Source organism: Pinus tabuliformis, chromosome Q (genome assembly GCF_031772625.1).
Source record: "Pinus tabuliformis cultivar Carrire ecotype Pingquan chromosome Q, CPIR1, whole genome shotgun sequence".
NCBI classification, from domain to species: Eukaryota; Viridiplantae; Streptophyta; class Pinopsida; order Pinales; family Pinaceae; genus Pinus; species Pinus tabuliformis.
The window spans coordinates 799,253,602-799,272,282 of NC_142296.1; the positions used below are offsets into that span (position 1 = coordinate 799,253,602).

Below are 18,681 nucleotides of genomic sequence, written 5' to 3' on the forward strand. Positions count from 1 at the left end.
CATATTTTAATCATTACATAAATGTAATCTCGCTGACAGTATTTGACATTATAATCACAATGCACGTATGTCCAACTTAATATTTGTAATTAGACGTCTCTAAATCCAACAATCTCCCACATGGACAAGTTCAACCTTTTGATTATATATCCTTAACTTTATTGCATGCAACTTTTCTGTCTTTACTTATCGTATTTCTTAAACAATTCCGTCCATCAATTATGCTAACAAAGGACTTAAGCGGCATTTGTCACATTTATTCGCAACTAAACTGACATAAATCACGCTGCCAACATAACTGAATGACATGAATCTGATTTGGACATATAGTTTAGAAATTTCACGCAAGTGTGATTAGACGTGCCTATTTCTAATTGAGTCACCTTTACTTTACTTTATGAGGCCAAAAAATTTAAACTTTAAAGAAAGAAATAATGAAACTGAAACTGAATGCAACTTGTATATATCATCAAAATTGTTTACAATTGCATTACATAGAACATCAAAAAACAGAACTTAAAACATATTCAGACTCCCACATTTTTCTAATTATCCTAAACAGATATTACACCCATACAAGCAACATGTTGGTGAAACTTCTTGGGTGGTAATCCTTTAGTAAGAGGATCCGCAATCATGGAGTCTGTACCTATGTGTTTTATACATAATTCATTATTCTGCACTCTCTCTTTTACAACCAAAAACTTAATGTCAATGTACTTCGACTTTGACGAACTTCGGTTGTTGGTTGCGTATAACACTGCTGAATTGTTGTCACATAATAATTTGAGTGGTTTCTGAATAGAATCCACAATTTTCAGACTTGTGACGAAGTTCTTCAGCCATACGCCATGATTAGATGCTTCAAAACATGCAACAAATTCAGCTGCCATAGTGGAGGAGGCTACCAATGACTGTTTAGCGCTCTTCCATGACACAGCACCACCTGCCATCATAAAGATGTATCCTGATGTTGACTTCATGTTGTCGACACATCCTCCAAAATCAGAGTCGGTGTATCCAATGACCTCGAGCTGTTCCGATCTCCGATACGTGAGCATATAGTCCCTTGTTCTCTTTAGGTATCTCAACACTCGCTTGGCTGCCTTCCAGTGTTCCATACCTGGGTTACTCAAATATCTCCCTAGCAATCCGGGAATGAACGCAATATCCGGACGCGTGCATACTTGTGCATACATGATGCTACCCACGGCCGAGGCATAGGGAATATCTTTCATGAGGTTTTTATCTAAGTCAGTTTGGGGACATTGTTTCAGACTAAACTTATCTCCTTTTGATATAGGGGTATCTCCTGGTTTGCTGTTTTGCATGCCAAATCTTGTTAGAATCTTATCGATATAGTTCCTCTGGGATAACCTCAGAATACCTTGAGATCTATCTCTAAGTATTTCAATCCCTAGAACAAATGATGCATCACCAAGATCTTTCATTTCAAAGTTCTTAAATAAAAAATTCTTAGTTTGATGCAACATGTCCTTATCGTTACTGGCAAGCAATATGTCATCTACATATAAAACCAAGAAAATAAATTTACTCCCACAGAACTTAAGGTATATACATTCATCTACTATGTTAGACTCAAAACCAAATGAGCTAATAACTTGGTGAAACTTATAATACCATTGTCGAGATGCTTGTTTTAGCCCATAGATAGATTTCTTAAGTCTGCAAACCATAGACCCTGCATCACCTGATACAAAGTTTTCTGGCTGCTTCATATAGATCGTTTCATCAATGTCACCATTGAGAAACGCCGTCTTTACATCCATCTGATGAAGTTCTAAATCATAATGTGCTACAAGCGCCAATATAATCCTTAAAGAGTCTTTCGATGAAACTGGAGAGAAAGTCTCTTTATAATCAATGCCTTCTTTCTGTGTGAAACCTTTCGCAACAAGACGTGCCTTGTATTTTTCAACATTGCCTTTAGAATCCCGCTTAGTCTTAAAAATCCATTTGCAACCAACGGGTTTCTTGTTTTTAGGCAACGGAACGATATCCCAAACGTCATTGTCATACATAGATTTCATCTCTTCATTCATGGCATTAATCCACATTTGAGAGTTAGAGCTTTCCACAGCTTGTTTGATATTAACAGGATCATTTTCAAACATGCCAATGTCAAACTCATGTTCTTGAAGATATGCATAATCCTTTGATTGTGTAGATCTTTTCTCTCTAGTAGATCTCCTAATTGGCACAGGCTCTAGATTTTCTTGAGGTTCATTTACAACTTGATCTTCAACAGGAGGAAGAACATCATTACCAACTTCTGACTCTCCCACAGGCCCTAGGCCATCAACATTTGTCATGTCAATGTGAGGGTTTGGGTTGGGTTCAGGTCCATTTGTGTTCTCTATTCCATGTTGAGTTTCTAACTGAGTTGTTTGGGATGATGAAGTTTGCACATTGTCAAAAGATGTATTTCTAAACGCAATCGGAATTTGAACAAAACTAGGACTTTGGTCCATAGTCTCATTCGCATTCGTCTCTTCTTCTTCAAAAATACTATCTTTTGTCATATCTCCCCCCACAAACTCATTATCCTCAAAAAATTTTGCACTTCCTGACTCGAAAACTGTATGTTCTGTTGGATTATAGAATTTGAACCCCCTAGATCGTTCAGAATAGCCTATAAAGTAACAACTAACGGTTCTTTCGTCCAGTTTCTTTTTGCTTGGCTTATAAGGCCTAGCTTCACATGGACATCCCAAACTCTCAAATGATTCAAGCTAGGCTTGCGCCCAACCCATAACTCGTAAGGGGTCTTGTTAGCTGCTTTAGTAGGCACTCTATTAAGTATGTATGCTGCAGTCTTTAAGGCTTCTCCCCACAAATTCTCAGGTAGAGTTGTACGAGCAATCATACTTCTCACCATGTCTTTAAGGGTGCGATTTCGTCGCTCAGCAACACCATTCATTGCAGGCGAACCTGGCAACGTATACTGAGGCACAATTCCGCATTCCTCTAAGTATTTTGCAAAGGGACCTTGACGCTGTTCTCCTGATCCATCATAACGACCGTAGTATTCACCACCACGATCAGAACGAATGGACTTTATACGTTTGTTAAGTTGTAACTCAACTTCCGTTTTGAACTTTATGAACACGTCTAATGCTTCTGCCTTTTCTTTTATTAAGTAAATATGACCATATCTTGAATAATCATCTATGAATGTGATAAAGTAACGGTCACCATTTCTTGTAGCCTTTGGAAAAGGACCACAGATATCCATATGAATCAATTCTAAGACATCATTACACCTTTTTGCATCATACTTACGTTTATTAGTTTGTTTTCCCTTTATACAATTTACACAATCACTTAAGTTTGTAAAATCTAAAGGTTGGAGAATTTCATTAGACACAAGACGTTCTATCCTTTTCATAGAGATATGTCCTAATCGCTTGTGCCATAATGTTGCAGATTTCTCGCAAGTTAATTTACGTTTTCTATTATCTATATGCAGTGCCTCTGAATGTGAAGTGTCTATATCTAGAAAATAAAGATTATCATAAGAAGACAGGATACCAGAAGCAAGAAGCTTAGAATCTTGACACAAACTGAAATTTCCATTACCAAATGAACATACATAACCATTTTTGTCCAAATAAGATATAGAAATTAGGTTCCTTCTGAAAGATGGAACCACTAAAGCATCAAAACTTAAATAAAATCCTGTCTTACATAATAATCTAAATTTTCCTATGCTTTCCACTTCTACTTTATTGCCATTTCCTACGTAAACGTAGCGCTCTGCCTCACTTGGCTTGCGATGGCTTAGGCAACCCTGCATCGACATACTGATGTTAGTCGTTGCACCTGAATCTATCCACCAAGTATATCTAGATACAGAACTTAAATTAACTTCAGAACAAACCAAAGCAAGAGACATACCTTTCTTTGCCAACCATGCATGATAGTTGGTGTAGAATTTCTTTGTATGTCCTGGCGCTTTGCAGAAAAAACAGTTCCTTTCTCCTGCTTTCGCAGAAGTATCTTCCTTCTTGCTTTTCTGCGCGGCATTGTTTGCAGCTACCTTGGTAGGTCCCTTTTCCTTGGCAGTAAACTTGCGCTTCTTGCCTTTACCCTTAGGATTAGATGTTACTACATGAGCACTTTCTCCCTTAGTCATTTTCTGTCTCTCTTCCTCCTGCACCAACCAAGCCTCAAACTCAGGTAATGTCCACGTCTCTTTTTGACAATTATAAGTCATCTTGAATTGACTAAAGTTAGACGGGAGAGACAGAAAAATGAACTCAATGAGAACCTCATCAGAGATGTCATAATTATGCCCTTTCAAGGCACGTTGAAGTCTTGTCATCTCAATAACATGCTCTCTAACCCCTTCTTTTCCCTTGTATTTTATTGTTGCCAACTTCACAAAGAGTGTACTAACATCAGTCTTTTTACTCTTTGTGAATTTTTCTTCAAGGGCCTTAAGGTAAGCAACAACGCCTGTCTCTGTATTAGGTATGATGCCTCGAAAGGTCTCATGGATCGTTTGCTTCATCACCATTATGCACATGCGATCTGAATGCTCCCATCTAGCAATATCAGCCTTCTCTTGAGGAGTTACCTCACTCTCTTTATTAGGCTTGGGGCAATCAAATCTCAGTGCTGTGTCCAATTGCATGATCCCTAAGACTAATTTCAGCTTTTCCTCCCACTGTTTGAAATTGTTCCCCATGAGGGGCTTAATCTGACTTAGACTTAACATTATGTTTGGATCTGAAAAATTCAAGAACAAGGAAATAATTTAGATACGATGCGTCACGATTTAATCATAATTCTAAAATCTATCTAAAGGCATGTGTAAAACTATTTGCTCCATTAAAACTTTAGCCAAAACACCATTCAGTAATGAAACACCTTTGGGTGCAATCATTACCTTCAGGCTACCCTTATGCACCAAACAACTTAGCAGGCGCCAACCCTCCTTTGGGAAAGCTAACACCCACGTCCATTGCCAGCACGTTACTTCAACTTGTCATGAGTCATCCTTGCAATCGTCTTACAGAGAGCGGTTCGTTTGCGAACATCAATGCTTGACTCATGCGAAAACAACACATGTATACCAAACACCGTCTTTAGTTAGATTCCAAAATTATGTCTAAAACCTAATCTAGGACGTACCTATAGAATCCACTCGTCCTATATAGAATATAGTATCTCATAACTCTTTTAAATTTAATATGTCAACTATATTCATCAAAATAATTATCCATAAATATTAAAACAACAGTGTTAATGCAAATGAAGACTGTCATGACCAGGGTTCTGCATATGACAAGCACTTTGAAAATGGCCCTCTCCAGAAAGCCAGATCCCAAAGATAAATCAACGCCACAACTCAGCTAGATTTATTATATAACATTGTCAACCAACACGCTGAAAATGCTCAGAATTAAACATACCATTTTGTTGTTTTGGACAGCATTGCACACAAACCCACCAGAGCAAACAACAATAAAAAAGATTTTGAAAATGGGAAATAACTTAGTTAGAATACTTCATAATTATAATTTATATCATTTTGTTGTTACAGAGCCACCATAACCTTCTTGAAACATGGTAATTTTGAAATAAAAGTACAATTTTGTTGTGTTGCACAACACTGCATTCAAAACCACCATCACCCACTTCCCCAACAACGAAATACAGCGTTTGAGCACGGGCAGTGAGAATTCACATTATTAAAAATAACAAATTTGTTGTATTAGTGATTTTAAATTTATTGGGACTACAATAGAACCACATACAATATACCAAAAAACAGTTAATCGAAGATGAATATTCCAAAAAATAATCAGAACCTTCAGGATTCACACAAATTTCTGTGACAATAAAAGGCAGTGGAAGATCCACTCCACACAGAGCTACCAATAATGCCATTGTAATAGAGATAACATGTGGCTTTAGCATGAGACGTCCTCACAACAGTAAGCAAAGAAAAAAAACCATATCATTTTGAGGAAGTATGGGCATTGAATGATTAATTCATAGATAGTGAAAAAAATATCAGTCCCACACTGAGTCTCACCAAATCTCTACAAGGTGGAGTAAAAATTGCGCAGTGAATAAAACCCTTACCTCAATTTACATTATGCTAATTACTCTGACGTGGCATTTACAAATAAATAGTTGAGGCATATTTTAATGGCATTGGAGGATGTCTAAATTCCACCGTGAATGTTAGTCCCTTGCAACTGCCATCCTCACTACATACAGGCCACTTTTAAGAGAAATCTCAGTCTGTATTTTTAATTTGACCTATGTCACATATGTTGGATATAACATAAGAGACATGATTCAGTCCACCTTATGTGTTATGGTATATCCTTCTTCAATTCACGCCTGTTAATTTTTTTTTTTTTTATATGTCATTCTGATGTATGACATCAGAAATAGTTTCTTCCTGAGCTAAACTCAACTAAGAAACCATTGATAAGTCGTATAATCTAAAAATTAATGGCTGCAAAATAAACTTTGAAATCCGTACTAATATCGATTTGTATTTATGATTTCCAGAAGTTTGCATTCCTCTCAGAAGCGAGTTATTTCAGGCTGCTGTCTAAGACCGTTAACTCCTTTTTATTTCAGAGGAAACAAATCGTCTTATCTCTTTTTTTTTTTTTTTTTTTTTTTTTTTATTTCAGAGGAAACAAACAAATAGACTATATCATGATGGTCAAGTACAAATATTAGATTTCACAGAAAACAGAGGGACCAACATATATCTTACATGAAGTTACAGTTGGCCCTGATCTTTGGCAGCTCAAAAACTCAAAACGAAATTTAAAAAAAAAAAAAAAAAAAACAGTTACGGATTCTTACATAAGGGTGCTCCGATACCAATTGAAAGATTTACTTTGTGGGTTTTCTTAATTACTTTAAACCCCTTAACCAAGATCTATTCCTTTGTAAGAAATCAAAATCAATGCACAGCGGAACTTACTTTCCATCTTCAAAAGGCTCCTGGGCTTTACTTGAGTTGTTGGCTCTTGAATCCTTCCAAGAACTTGCAATCCTTTTCTCTGGCTATCCTAAATGACAGAGTATCTAGTCTTCAATGGAGCAGACAATTTTTCTGAGTGATTGCAAGCCTTGGAGACTCAGCCCTTTTATAGCAGTGCAAAACCACAATCCTAGGGCAGCCTAAAATTTAGCTGAAACAAGTCTGTCAAGAAATCTGAAATTTCAGATTTTGAAATCAATCAATCAATCAATCAGAATAGATTCTGATTTCCTTATTCAGCTCAAATTTATTACTGCTATTATTTTTAATCAATTATAATCGGTCCATTAACAATTGTAATTGATTAACATTATTCTATATGTATTTGTATCCAAATCCTTATTTAAATACGTATAATGCCATGATTTAATTAATCACATTATTTGGCATATTTTAATCATTACATAAATGTAATCTCGCTGACAGTATTTGACATTATAATCACAATGCACGTATGTCCAACTTAATATTTGTAATTAGACGTCTCTAAATCCAACACAAAAGACACAGACTGCAAGATGATAAAAATCATAGTTTTAAAAACGAGGGGGTGAGTCTCTCTGAGTCTCTCTAAAAAAGCGGTATTAACTTGAAATTTACCATTACACATATTTACAAAAGTGAAATTGAATTCGCAATGTTACAATATGCTGCGAAGCAACATAGATCAGCTGTGGAGCAACGGAAGCATGTAGCGCGGGATAAACGCCGAAGTGCAATAGTTAAAGTGACAAAATCCTCCAAAATCCTCCAAAACCTCGTAAGTCAAATTTGGATACTGATAATCAAGTTTGGCTTTTCTCACGAGTCATAAAGTTTGACTCGTAAGTAAGCGCGAGCAAAACTCCACCTGAGTCAAAACGGTAAACTCAAGAATGACTGACGAACCTGTTTTCAATTTAGTTACAATGCTTTAAGTTTTCATTTCTCATTTTGGATCAATGTTTCTAGTTTTCATTTCTCGTTTTGGTATTGAAATCGTTTTGGTATTAAAATGAAATGATATTTTAACATCTATCAAGTTAAAAATAGTGTATAAAATTATGAGTTTTTTTTTGTTTTTGTAATTCAATATTTTTAAGACATTATTGATGTAAATTTAAATTTTATTTTAAATTATTCAATATTTCTTTTTAAAGTTTTTTTTGAATAAATTTATAATTTTTTGACTAGCCAAGACTTTCTTAGAGTTTGGTAACATTGCACTATATTCATGGTGCAATAAGGTTGAGTTAGCTCATCATAAATTTGAATAATAAAAAAATTGAATTGCAAAAGACAAAAGAAAGGGAAACTAATGGTCCCATATATTATATTCATTTCATTTCATAAATATTCATGAAAAAAGTGAGAAGAAAAAATTGTAAAATGCATGTAATTATAGTTTTGGAATTTAGTTTTTAAGTTGTTTCTTAAAAATTTGATAAGAATGAAAAACTTACGAAGTAAGAGTGAATATTCTATTAGTTAAATGATTACTGAAAGTTGAGGGATCTTTATTTGAGTTGAGTTTGGTAACATTGCACCATATGCATGGATATTCACTGAAGAGGTGGGAGAAATTTGTGAGAGGCATGTACTTGTAGTTTTGGAATTTAGATTTTAAGTTGTTTCTTAAGAGTTTGATAGAGATGGAAAGCTTACAAAAGATGAGTAAATATTTTAAGCTAAATGCCCAGAGGAAGTATGGAGATGTTTTTAGATGTGACACAGATTTGTGATATTTTCATAGTTACTTTATTAGGAAATGATGAAATAAGAGGGAGAAGTATATATATTTTGTGGAAGTTAAATTTAAATTCAAAATATTTATTTTGAAAAATATAATATTTATATGAACATGTAAATATGGAGTGTATTGGTGAGAAGTATATATATTTTGTGGAAGTTAAATTTAAATTTAAAATATTTATTTTGAAAAATATAATATTTATATGTTTATATGAACATATAAATATGGAGTGTATTGGTAGAATTTAGGAGTTGGTTTTGTTAATTTGAAATTAAATTTGGTGATTTTGAAGTTGGACAAAAAAATTGTTTGAATTTAAATATAAATTTAATGAATTTGAAGTTGGACACAAATTTGATAGTGAAAGATTGAAATGTTCAAAATTTTAATTTAATTATCAATAATTATTAAGTGGACGATATGTATTTAACCCCATGGAATATTTTAGAATATTGTTAGTAGTAATTACAAATCAAAGGTTGAGATTTATTTCAAAATAATTATGTCATTTCTTTCCTTTAATTAAATTGATTAATTAAAAGCCCATTGTGGGTAGAATAGATGGCGATGGGTTGTACTATTAAGTCACTTTGTGATGTGAAGGTCACTAATTCTAAACTTTGTGGGTAATAATCCAATCATGTGGTGATTTTGATGGCTTAGATGACCCGAGGTCACGGTTTCTCAAGCCACAGGTCAGGGGTAATGTAATGATTAATAAAAAAAATATTGTACAGACATAAATTATGGTTTGTTGAGCATGTGGTATTAATATGTCATGGTATTGTAACAAAACTTATTTACAAATTAAAAATCTCTATGATAAAATAGAATGAATCTCATTTATACAAAAATAAAATAAAATAAAATAAAATAATTAATCATTATAATTATCAATAAAACATTTTAACTAATAAAATTATATAGAAATAAAAATAATAATAATAATAATAATAATAGTAATTAATAATTAAACTAGTTGAAATTCATTTTAATTGAGATCTACTAAATATTTAGAAGACCCAAATCTCATTTTATTTTAAAAAAAATTGCAACTTGGAAAATTGATCATTTTCTTTTAATTTCATCTAAATAGTTATTAAAAAATCTAAATAAATTAATAATAATAATTATTATTATTATTTAAAACATTTTTTTTTTTTTTAATGATTTTTTAATAAATTTTTTTTTTTTATAATAAGAAATATATAATAAAATAAATATTTTGATACTTACATTTAATTTATATCACTATCATTATAATAAAATTAAAAAATAAATTATATATATACATATATATATATACAAATCACTGCCTCTAGCCTGGGCGAGCAACTTTGACTTTGATAAATGCCGATTGCAAACTCTGATGACCTACCCTGCTGCTTTGAGTTAGAGCCTTCGACTGTTGTGTAGGCTTGTGAGTCGCAGAATCGTGGAGGTGGGGGTCCTCATTATATTTATATTTCTAAAGAGCACGGAGGAGTACTGGATACACAATTGCTTAGGTTTTCATATTGGTAATGACTGTTCTCTTTCTAGTTAATCTAAGATTGTTTTTATTTTTAAAGCCGTTGGCCATCACGATTCTCTGATATTTCATTCTGCCAAATTTTAGAAATACATTTTCTTTCCACTAGTTGGGAGTGTTTGTTCTCAGTTCAGTAAACAAGTCTAAGGAAACTTAAGCTCGTTAATACGTCACATAGGATAAATTTAGTTGGCTGCTTTGGTTAAAAAAGGTGAGATATCTTGTCTGGTTTTCTGTAAATCCAAAATTTGAAATGATATCTGAAGTTAACGAAAGGATAAAACACGGGGCAGTGCTTGATAAAAAGGAAGCTGTGCAATTAATCAGAACTGAAAGTTTCACATGCGGATCTTGAGCTTTTTTATTTTATCCATTTGACTTTTTAACTGTTTTCTTCAACAGGGTAACTGCATATTCTATTCAAGAAGATGCCCTGAAATATGGGGAGCTTGATTATATCAATGGTGGTAAGCTAATTTTGAAAGAAATGCTTTTAACATTAATGAGTGTCTAACGACTTTTACATTATGTCAATTTCCTTTGGCACATTATATATATATATATATCCTTGTACATTTGTGGGCTTGTATAAGTGAATACTTGTCATTTTCAAACAACTAACTGTAATTACCTCTTATGAGTAGCTGCACTTGTAAGGTACCAAGTAGCAGGGAATTTTCTTGGACTGCCTGCTATCACTGTTCCGGTTGGTTCTTATCCAATCTCCTTTGTATAATGGCTATGTTAACCTTTTATTGCACTCAGCAGATTTTTTTTTCCTGATTTTTTGTACTTCGTTCAATTTGCATATTTTGTTGGGACATTTTTATAGGTTGGATATGATAAGTCAGGGATGCCAATTGGCATTCAATTTATTGGACGCCCTTGGTCTGAAGCAACATTGCTACGTCTGGCGTTTGCAATCGAGGTATACTTTTGTTACATCTTAAATAAATCATTATCTCTAAACAACTCAACATGCTGTCTCCTCTGATACTACCTCACAAATAAATCTAAAACATAGTTATGTGAATGCAAAGTATCTGTTCATCACACGTTTGGAAATGCTTGAAGATGAAATATGAATGGATCCGTTGATGTTGCAACTAATGATAGTGCCTATACAATGTTTTCCTTTGTGAAATTAGCTGAAGGAGAAGGAATTATTTGAAACCTGAGAAAAAGTGGGCTTTAACATTTTAAAGGTGGCTGCATGTCCCATTACCTGGTTGGATGTTTGAAACCAACGAGTGAGGTCAAAGTGACCATAAACTCTAAAATTGTGGACACGTTACACCTATTTAAGCATTGAGATCTTCTGAATGCATGGCAAACACTGCCCTTCCAAATTTGCCCATGTGATGGGGTTCAAATGTGATATAAGTCTCCAACAGATCAATAGTGCGCATTGTTTGGTGTGTCTTGAGGGCTGTTTTTTAAAGCGACAATGCTGTCGTAACTAAACTACAGATCGAGGTTCCATGTTTTGATATTTTCTTCCAGCCATCAGTTCTTCCGTGGAGTCACCATGGTTCTTGACTAGAGAATTGCAAAAGATTCCTTCGAAGTTCAAATTTAGTCTCTCAGCGAGTTCTGTTCCCAACATAGATCTGTTCTAGCAAATATGTAGGTATTATACTACTAAAATAAGGTGTCAAGAACCCATCTTCTCAAGAACAAATACTATAACTTGGTGCAGCACCTCTGCTTTGACATTTTACTCTTGCGATGAGATCCGAAACATAGAAGTCATGCCAACTAACCTTGTGTCAAAATATTTCAGTATGAATGCAACTTTCTCAAAAGAAACCAGGTTTCCATGTTTCTCTTATAATGAAGATTTCCAACATGTGAAACATGGGAATGATGGTAACACAATGGTTCTTCTAAAGATTCTACTATTGGAATGCTCCATTTACATTATGAAAATATTGTAGGAGTGTAAGCTTGTAAGATCTCTTTGTCAAGGTTACATATCTTGGGAAACTTGCTGACTTGACTGAGGTTGCCATATGCTCCATTTACCTCATTGAAAGCTTAGGCAGCGCCTATCCATTATACAGACTCGTCTTAATGCAAGTTGTTAGGGACGATCCCTTATGTTCATGGTTCCACAAAAGGTACATCAAGGTTTCATATGCAATTCTCATGCTCATGGAACCTTGGCATACCTTTGGTAGAACCATGAGCAGTGGAACCATGCGCTGACAACTTGCATTTAAGGCAACTTTGTATAATGGATAGGTGTTGAGAAGGCAACACCTATCCATTAGATAGACTCGCCCCTTCTTGTTCTTGTTCCTCTTTGGACATTCACGAACACAGTGACCAAGTTCACCACATTCGAAGCACTTGACCTTCAACGGGTCCTTTTTCTTCTTTTCTCCTTTAGAGTCCTATCCCTAGGTGGGACCCTTCTTCGCTTTTCCCTTCCTTGCAAGAGCGACATTTTCTTCCTCCTTCTCTACCTCCAGTCCCTTGCCACTGCTGTTGGTAGTACCCTCGAAGAGACTGAGCTGCAACTCCTCCTGAGTGAAGTAACTCCACAGGTGTTTCCAATCTAGTAGCTTATCCCATCCAGTAATCACTTGAATGAAGGTTCGCCATTCCTTGGTAAACCCGTTTAGAGTTGTATGCACTAGTTCATCTTCTGTCGGCTTCTCTCCAACTGCAACAATTCATCTATCTTTGTCGAGGCTCAATCTTGTCGAGGGTACTCCCAACAACAGTGGCAAGGGACTAAAGGTAGAGGAAGAGGAAGACAACGTCACTCTTGCAAGGAAGGGAAAAGTGAAGAAGGGTCCCAGCCAAGGACAAGACTCTGAAGGAGAAAAGAAGAAAAAGGGCTCGTTGAACGTAAAGTGCTTTGAATGTGGTGAACTTGGTCACTACGTTAGTCGGTGTCCAAAGAAAAAGAAGGACAAGAAGGGGAAGTAGATAGCAACTTCGGTAGAGATCAATGACTTGTCCGCAAGATTGGAGGATGAGTTTGCTATGTTTGAAGCATTATCCTTAGATAGAGGAGTATGATACTCCAGTATGCCAAATCGGGTAGGGTTTGAGGGAGGAACAACAGGAGGTCTAGATCTAGCCATGGAGGTTTGATCAATAGATCAAATCCAGTTGATGTTAAGGAAATTCTTCAGTTGGACCCATACCTTTTGCTATAGGAGCCCAAAGTAGTAAAGGAGCAAGAGGATCAAAGTGTCAACAAGGCGTAGTCAGATACTCGAGAGAGTTGCAGATCTAGTTGTGAGGCACAATCAGATACTTGAGATACAATTGCAGAGTCAGCTACAATGACTCAATAGATCAGGGAGAGATCAGTACACACAATTGCAACAATGCAGAGGCATTAGTAGTGTGAGATTAGAGTATGCGCAGTAGCATGGTGGACAATGATGACCAATATATTTTCTTCACAATGATTTCCAGTGATAGGAAGTCAAATCAACTTGAAGATGTGAAGGAGGGAGGTATCACAGATGTCAGACACCGATAACGTGGATCAATTTGGCTACAACATGTTCCCACAAAGCAGCAGATCGCTGATATATTCACGAAGGCCTTAGGGAGGGCAAAGTTTGTCGACTTCAGAGAGCAGATGAGTATAGTGGAGAACACCTTCCCCACTAAGAGGGAGTGTTAGTTTTTGGTAGCAATGAATAGGTGTTATAGTCTCTATGATGTCTAAGAGGCTAAGGAACATGAGATCTCCAAAACCCAAAAAAGGTTTCGCGAGAAAAGCCTTAGAAACACCTCAATTAGATTAACTAACCAATAATAAATATTTCCTAAGTCTAACTTAGAAAAAGTAGTTAATTAAATCAAATTAATTGAGGGAGGTCAATTTTGCTCTAGAAACTTCTGGAAAAGTAAGTTGATGGAGTCACGATGATCTTAGCCATCGATTGAGATGTGATCATGGTCATTAGTTGCCCAACAGAAGATTATAAGAGCAGGGTCAATGGGGTTGGAGAGAGACAGTTAATTGTTAGTTTTTGTATCATCGGATGTGTTTTAGCCTTGAAATTTTGTGGAGAGGCTAGAATACATGATATCACCAAAACCCAAAAATCATTTCTGGAAATTTTGCCTAGAAATGACTTAATTAGATTATTAGTTAGTTTTTAAATATTTTTTAAGTCTAAACTTAGGGAATATGACTAATTAATCAAAACTAATTAAGTCAAGGCGTGAATGATCTAGAAACTCACACAGATTGACTTCAAGTTAACCCTAACCATCGATTAAGATTTAATCTTGGCCATTAGAGTCCCAACATGAAATTATAAGAAGGAAGTCTATGTGCACTTGGAGAAGACAGTTGAGCAGTTTGATTTCATGAGAAGATCGGTTTCTTGAGTAGCAGCAATTAGTTGCTAGAGAGAGAGCCAATGAGATCGAAGCAGTGAGTGAGGGGCGAATATAGTGATTCGGAGGAAATATTTTCCAAATTCGGGGAGGTAGCAGCAAGTGAGCCGAATTATCCCAGAGAGGCAGTGATGAGGGGCAGCGTAGTAGCTTTAGTTAGGCAGTTCGATTTGGGGAGAAGAAAATTGTTCTCAGCTCCAGAGGTCGGGAAGGAGTCCTAGAGAGCCAGAGAGACGATTTTCTCATCATCTAGAGGCAGAGTGACTTCATTTGAGCCCAGTCTGAAGCAAGTCGTACAGTCAGCTACGCAGAGCAATGCAGAGGCTGACGCAGTGCTCTAGGAGGCCGAGTTTTTGATAGGGAAAGTCCAGCCAGAGATTGCTTGTGGGAGAAGGGTAATTCCCTTCAGTATTTTACTCAGATTTTCTTGTTGTTTGGATTTCCAGTTGGGCATCCATAGATGTACTCAAATTTCACTGCTGCATAATAAAATAAACCCTCACTGTTGCACCAGTTTTTCTGGGGACATTGATCCAAAAATAAATGTGTAAATTTATGTGTGTGTGCTATCATTTCTTCCATTGTTTATTATTCCACAACTTTATTTGTGTAGGTTGCAGTGTGAGTTATTCAGTATTTGTTGGAGGAAACAGTAAAAAAATTGTTAAATTTAAAATAACAATTAGAAGAATAATCCCCAGTTGTTGCAATAGGATTTGGGATTCCGAATTTTCACATGGTATTAGAGTGCAGATGAATAGTCGAAGAGCTCAGTAGTGGAGAAAGGAGTTTCGTTATCCAGTGTAGGCACATATCGAAACCCTAGAGGCAGCGCAATCACTTTGTCGAGAGGCCGAGTTTCTTGAGGAGATTCGATTTTTCTGAGAGGGTGACAGAAAAATTCAATCTCTCCAGATCGAGGGATTCCAGAGGCAGAGGGAGCAACCCAGAATTTTTCGCAAGAGCAAATCTCTAGTTGAACGTAATAGTTTTGCAGTAGCTTGCTAGAGCAGAGCTGGCGTTAGTTGGAAGAAGAGCACACACTGAGGGAAAATTTTCCTTAGGGAACTTCTAGTCTCAAGAAGTTTGATTTCCCTTGCAGATCAACAGTCGTTGTGAGCAGAGTTTCTCACTCTAGAAGGGAGTGCAAATAACTGATCAATAGCTGAGCAGAAGGGAAGAGGAGATTTTCGACATTTGTTGAGATGACCATTATTGGGCTTTGAGATTAGGACAGGTTGGATGGTGCTTCCAAATCAGTGTTTTTAAACCCGGCCAGCTCGAAACCGACTCGGCCGAGTTGGTCCGAGTCAGCCAAAAAAATTTCAACTTGGTGTTTGAACCAGTTCGACCGACTGCAACCCGGCTGGGTCAAGGAAAGCAGCCAGTGAACCCCCAAAAACACAATTTTTTTTATTTTTTTTATGTTTTTTTCTAAGTGTGGGGGACTCCAAATGGTTTTATTAATTGGTTTTTTGGTCTTTGGGGTCCATTCCCCTCTCCTAGTATTGATATGCTATTCAAATTTCATGGTAATGTTAAATTGTTAAAGTAAAAGTGACATTCTCCTTAATCTTCATTTTCATCTTTTTACTTAAATTTTTAACATTACCATGAAATGACTCAGGATGATTGAGAGTGGTTCTGGCCTCATTGGATTGCATATGGAGAAAGTAGAATTTTAGATTTCATTCAAAATCCAGCAGACTTATCAGTTTTTCAGGATTTCAGGATTGGGGGATTGCGATGTTTCCATTGAATTTTGTCATGTATTAGGGTATATAACTCGTATTTAATCAAGAGCACCAATCCCTCCATGTACCTTGATGTTAGTGACATTGGTTGTCAAACTCCTTTGGGATTCGCTCCCAAACCGGGAGCTTTTGAAAATTTCGATCCCGGTCCCGTTTTCGCCCTCGCTCCCCGCTTTCGCTCCCCTCTTTCGCTCCCGCTCCCAAGTAACACTGAGCCAAAGGATGTTGGAAACTCTAGCAGTAGCCAGTAGTACTGGTCACAGACTTTTGTTGTAGAGGCCATTTATAGCCTCCTTGGTTATGTGTTTTTGTTTTTATTTGTATATCATCATCGTGTATGTATTGGATAGTGCAATGGGTGCCATTTTGATATAATGGATATATTCATGAGCCTACTTTGATCATATGTTGTCTTCTATCTATATTCTAATGCTATGTGTTTGGAAACATGAATGAAAATCTTTAAAATTATGTGTTTTTATAAAAAATAAATATTTAATGTATTTTTTACAACGACCGAGTCATTGAAATCGAGCCGGATGAGTCGATACCAAGTCGGAGTCTACCCTCGACCGAGTCAGAGTTTTAAAACAATGTTCCAAATATGTCATCTGGAAGGCAAGGATGTCCTTCCTTCTAGATGAATATGACCTAATGTAGTGGTAGTAGTGGCCCAGGATGCAGATCAGTTGAAGGAGTATAGAAAGGAGATGGCGTGAGCAAAGAGGTTGCTCCTAGACAAGGTCCAAGATCACATTGTTTCACACATAGCTGGGAAAGGTACTGCCAGAGAGATGTGGGAGACTCTCTCCACACTGTACCAGGGCACTTTTGAGCAGTGGAAGATGTACTTAGAGGAGAAGCTGAGATGCATCAGGATGCAAAAAGGGGAAAGCATAGACCCCTTCCTCACCAGGATTCAAGAGGTCCGAGATCAGTTGTTAGCTGTTGGGGCAGTGCCTCAACCCACAGAGCTAGTGTGATTGGCACTAAATAGTGTCTCCGAGGAGTGGCAGGTGTTTGTCCAAAGTATTTTGGGCAGAGATACCTTGCCAAGTTGGGACAGGATGTGATTCAATTTATAGTAGGAGGAGTTGAGGCGAGCTCTTTTAAAGAGCTCCATTAGTGGCAGCAGCAGTAGATCAAAACAGGTGAAGGAGGAGGAGAATGTGGCCCTCGCATTTAAGGGTCCTAGTCAAGGACAGGGGGAGCAGTGAAAGAAAAAGAATGACTTGTCAAAGGTCAAGTGCTTCAGATGTGGTGAGCTCGGTCACTACAGTACCCAGTGTTCTCTCAAGAAGAAGGACAAGGAGGAGAAGTAGGATTAGCAGGCAACATCCGTAGAGATCGATACGCTGGAGGAAGACTTTGCCATGTTTGTTGATATACCCCCACGAGTGAAGTGGGGTGACTTGGTGTTGTAGCCCTAGAGTGCTACAGATGGGTAGGATCCTTGAGGAGGTCCACCTCTTGGCTCAGTGCCTTGCTATGGGAGCCCACAATATTGAGTAGCAGAAGGGATCAGTGGCAGTAGATGTAGTTAGATGCCAGAGTGACAGATGTAGAGTCTAGTAGCAGTGAGATGTTGGGGAGCACAGTGCAGAGTCAGCAACAATGCAGATTCCTCAGTGACAGTGCAAATACTAGCAAATAGTCAGAGACTCGGGAGACAGATGCATCATACTGATCACAGTTGATTCAGTGTTTAGGATGCTTCTCAGTTGTAGTTGCAACAACAACAAATGAGATGGAGATCGTGGTGTTGGCAACAGTACAACAGGGTCAGCAACAACATAGATGCAATAGATATCACAGTTGCGTAGTGGTTGGTGGGAAGCAGTAACCAAACATTAGCAGCATGACAAGAGATGATGCAGAGACAGGGTGTTGTCACAGGATGTGTAGTAGAGCACTATAACACATTCCTCACAAAGAGGGAGTGTTAGTTTTTGTAGCATCATATTTGTTCTAGCTTTGAAATTTTGTGGAGGCTAGAATACATGATATCTCCAAAACCCATAAGCCGTTTCTAGAAATTCCGTCTAGAAATTGCTTAATTAGATTATTAGTCAGTTTTTAAATATTTACTCAGTCTAAACTTAGGGAATATGACTAATTAATTAGAATTAATTAAGTCAAGGTGTGAATGACTAGAAACTCACATGGATCAACTTCAAGTTAATCCTAGCCATCGATTAAGATTTGATCTTGGTCGTTGGAGTCCCAACAGGGGATTATAAGAAGAAGTGAT

General features: G+C 36.6%; 1 protein-coding gene across 1 annotated transcript in view; it reads left to right on the forward strand.

Moving 5' to 3' along the window:
- The window catches only part of LOC149221889 (fatty acid amide hydrolase-like), a 290,500-nt gene that overhangs the window by 256,370 nt on the left and 15,449 nt on the right, over positions 1-18,681 (forward strand). Inside the window, exons 17-19 of the mRNA XM_089385269.1 lie at positions 10,705-10,769; positions 10,947-11,008; positions 11,135-11,230. Of these exons, the coding sequence (XP_089241395.1) occupies positions 10,705-10,769; positions 10,947-11,008; positions 11,135-11,230 (223 nt within the window). The remainder of the gene's footprint in view (positions 1-10,704; positions 10,770-10,946; positions 11,009-11,134; positions 11,231-18,681) is intronic.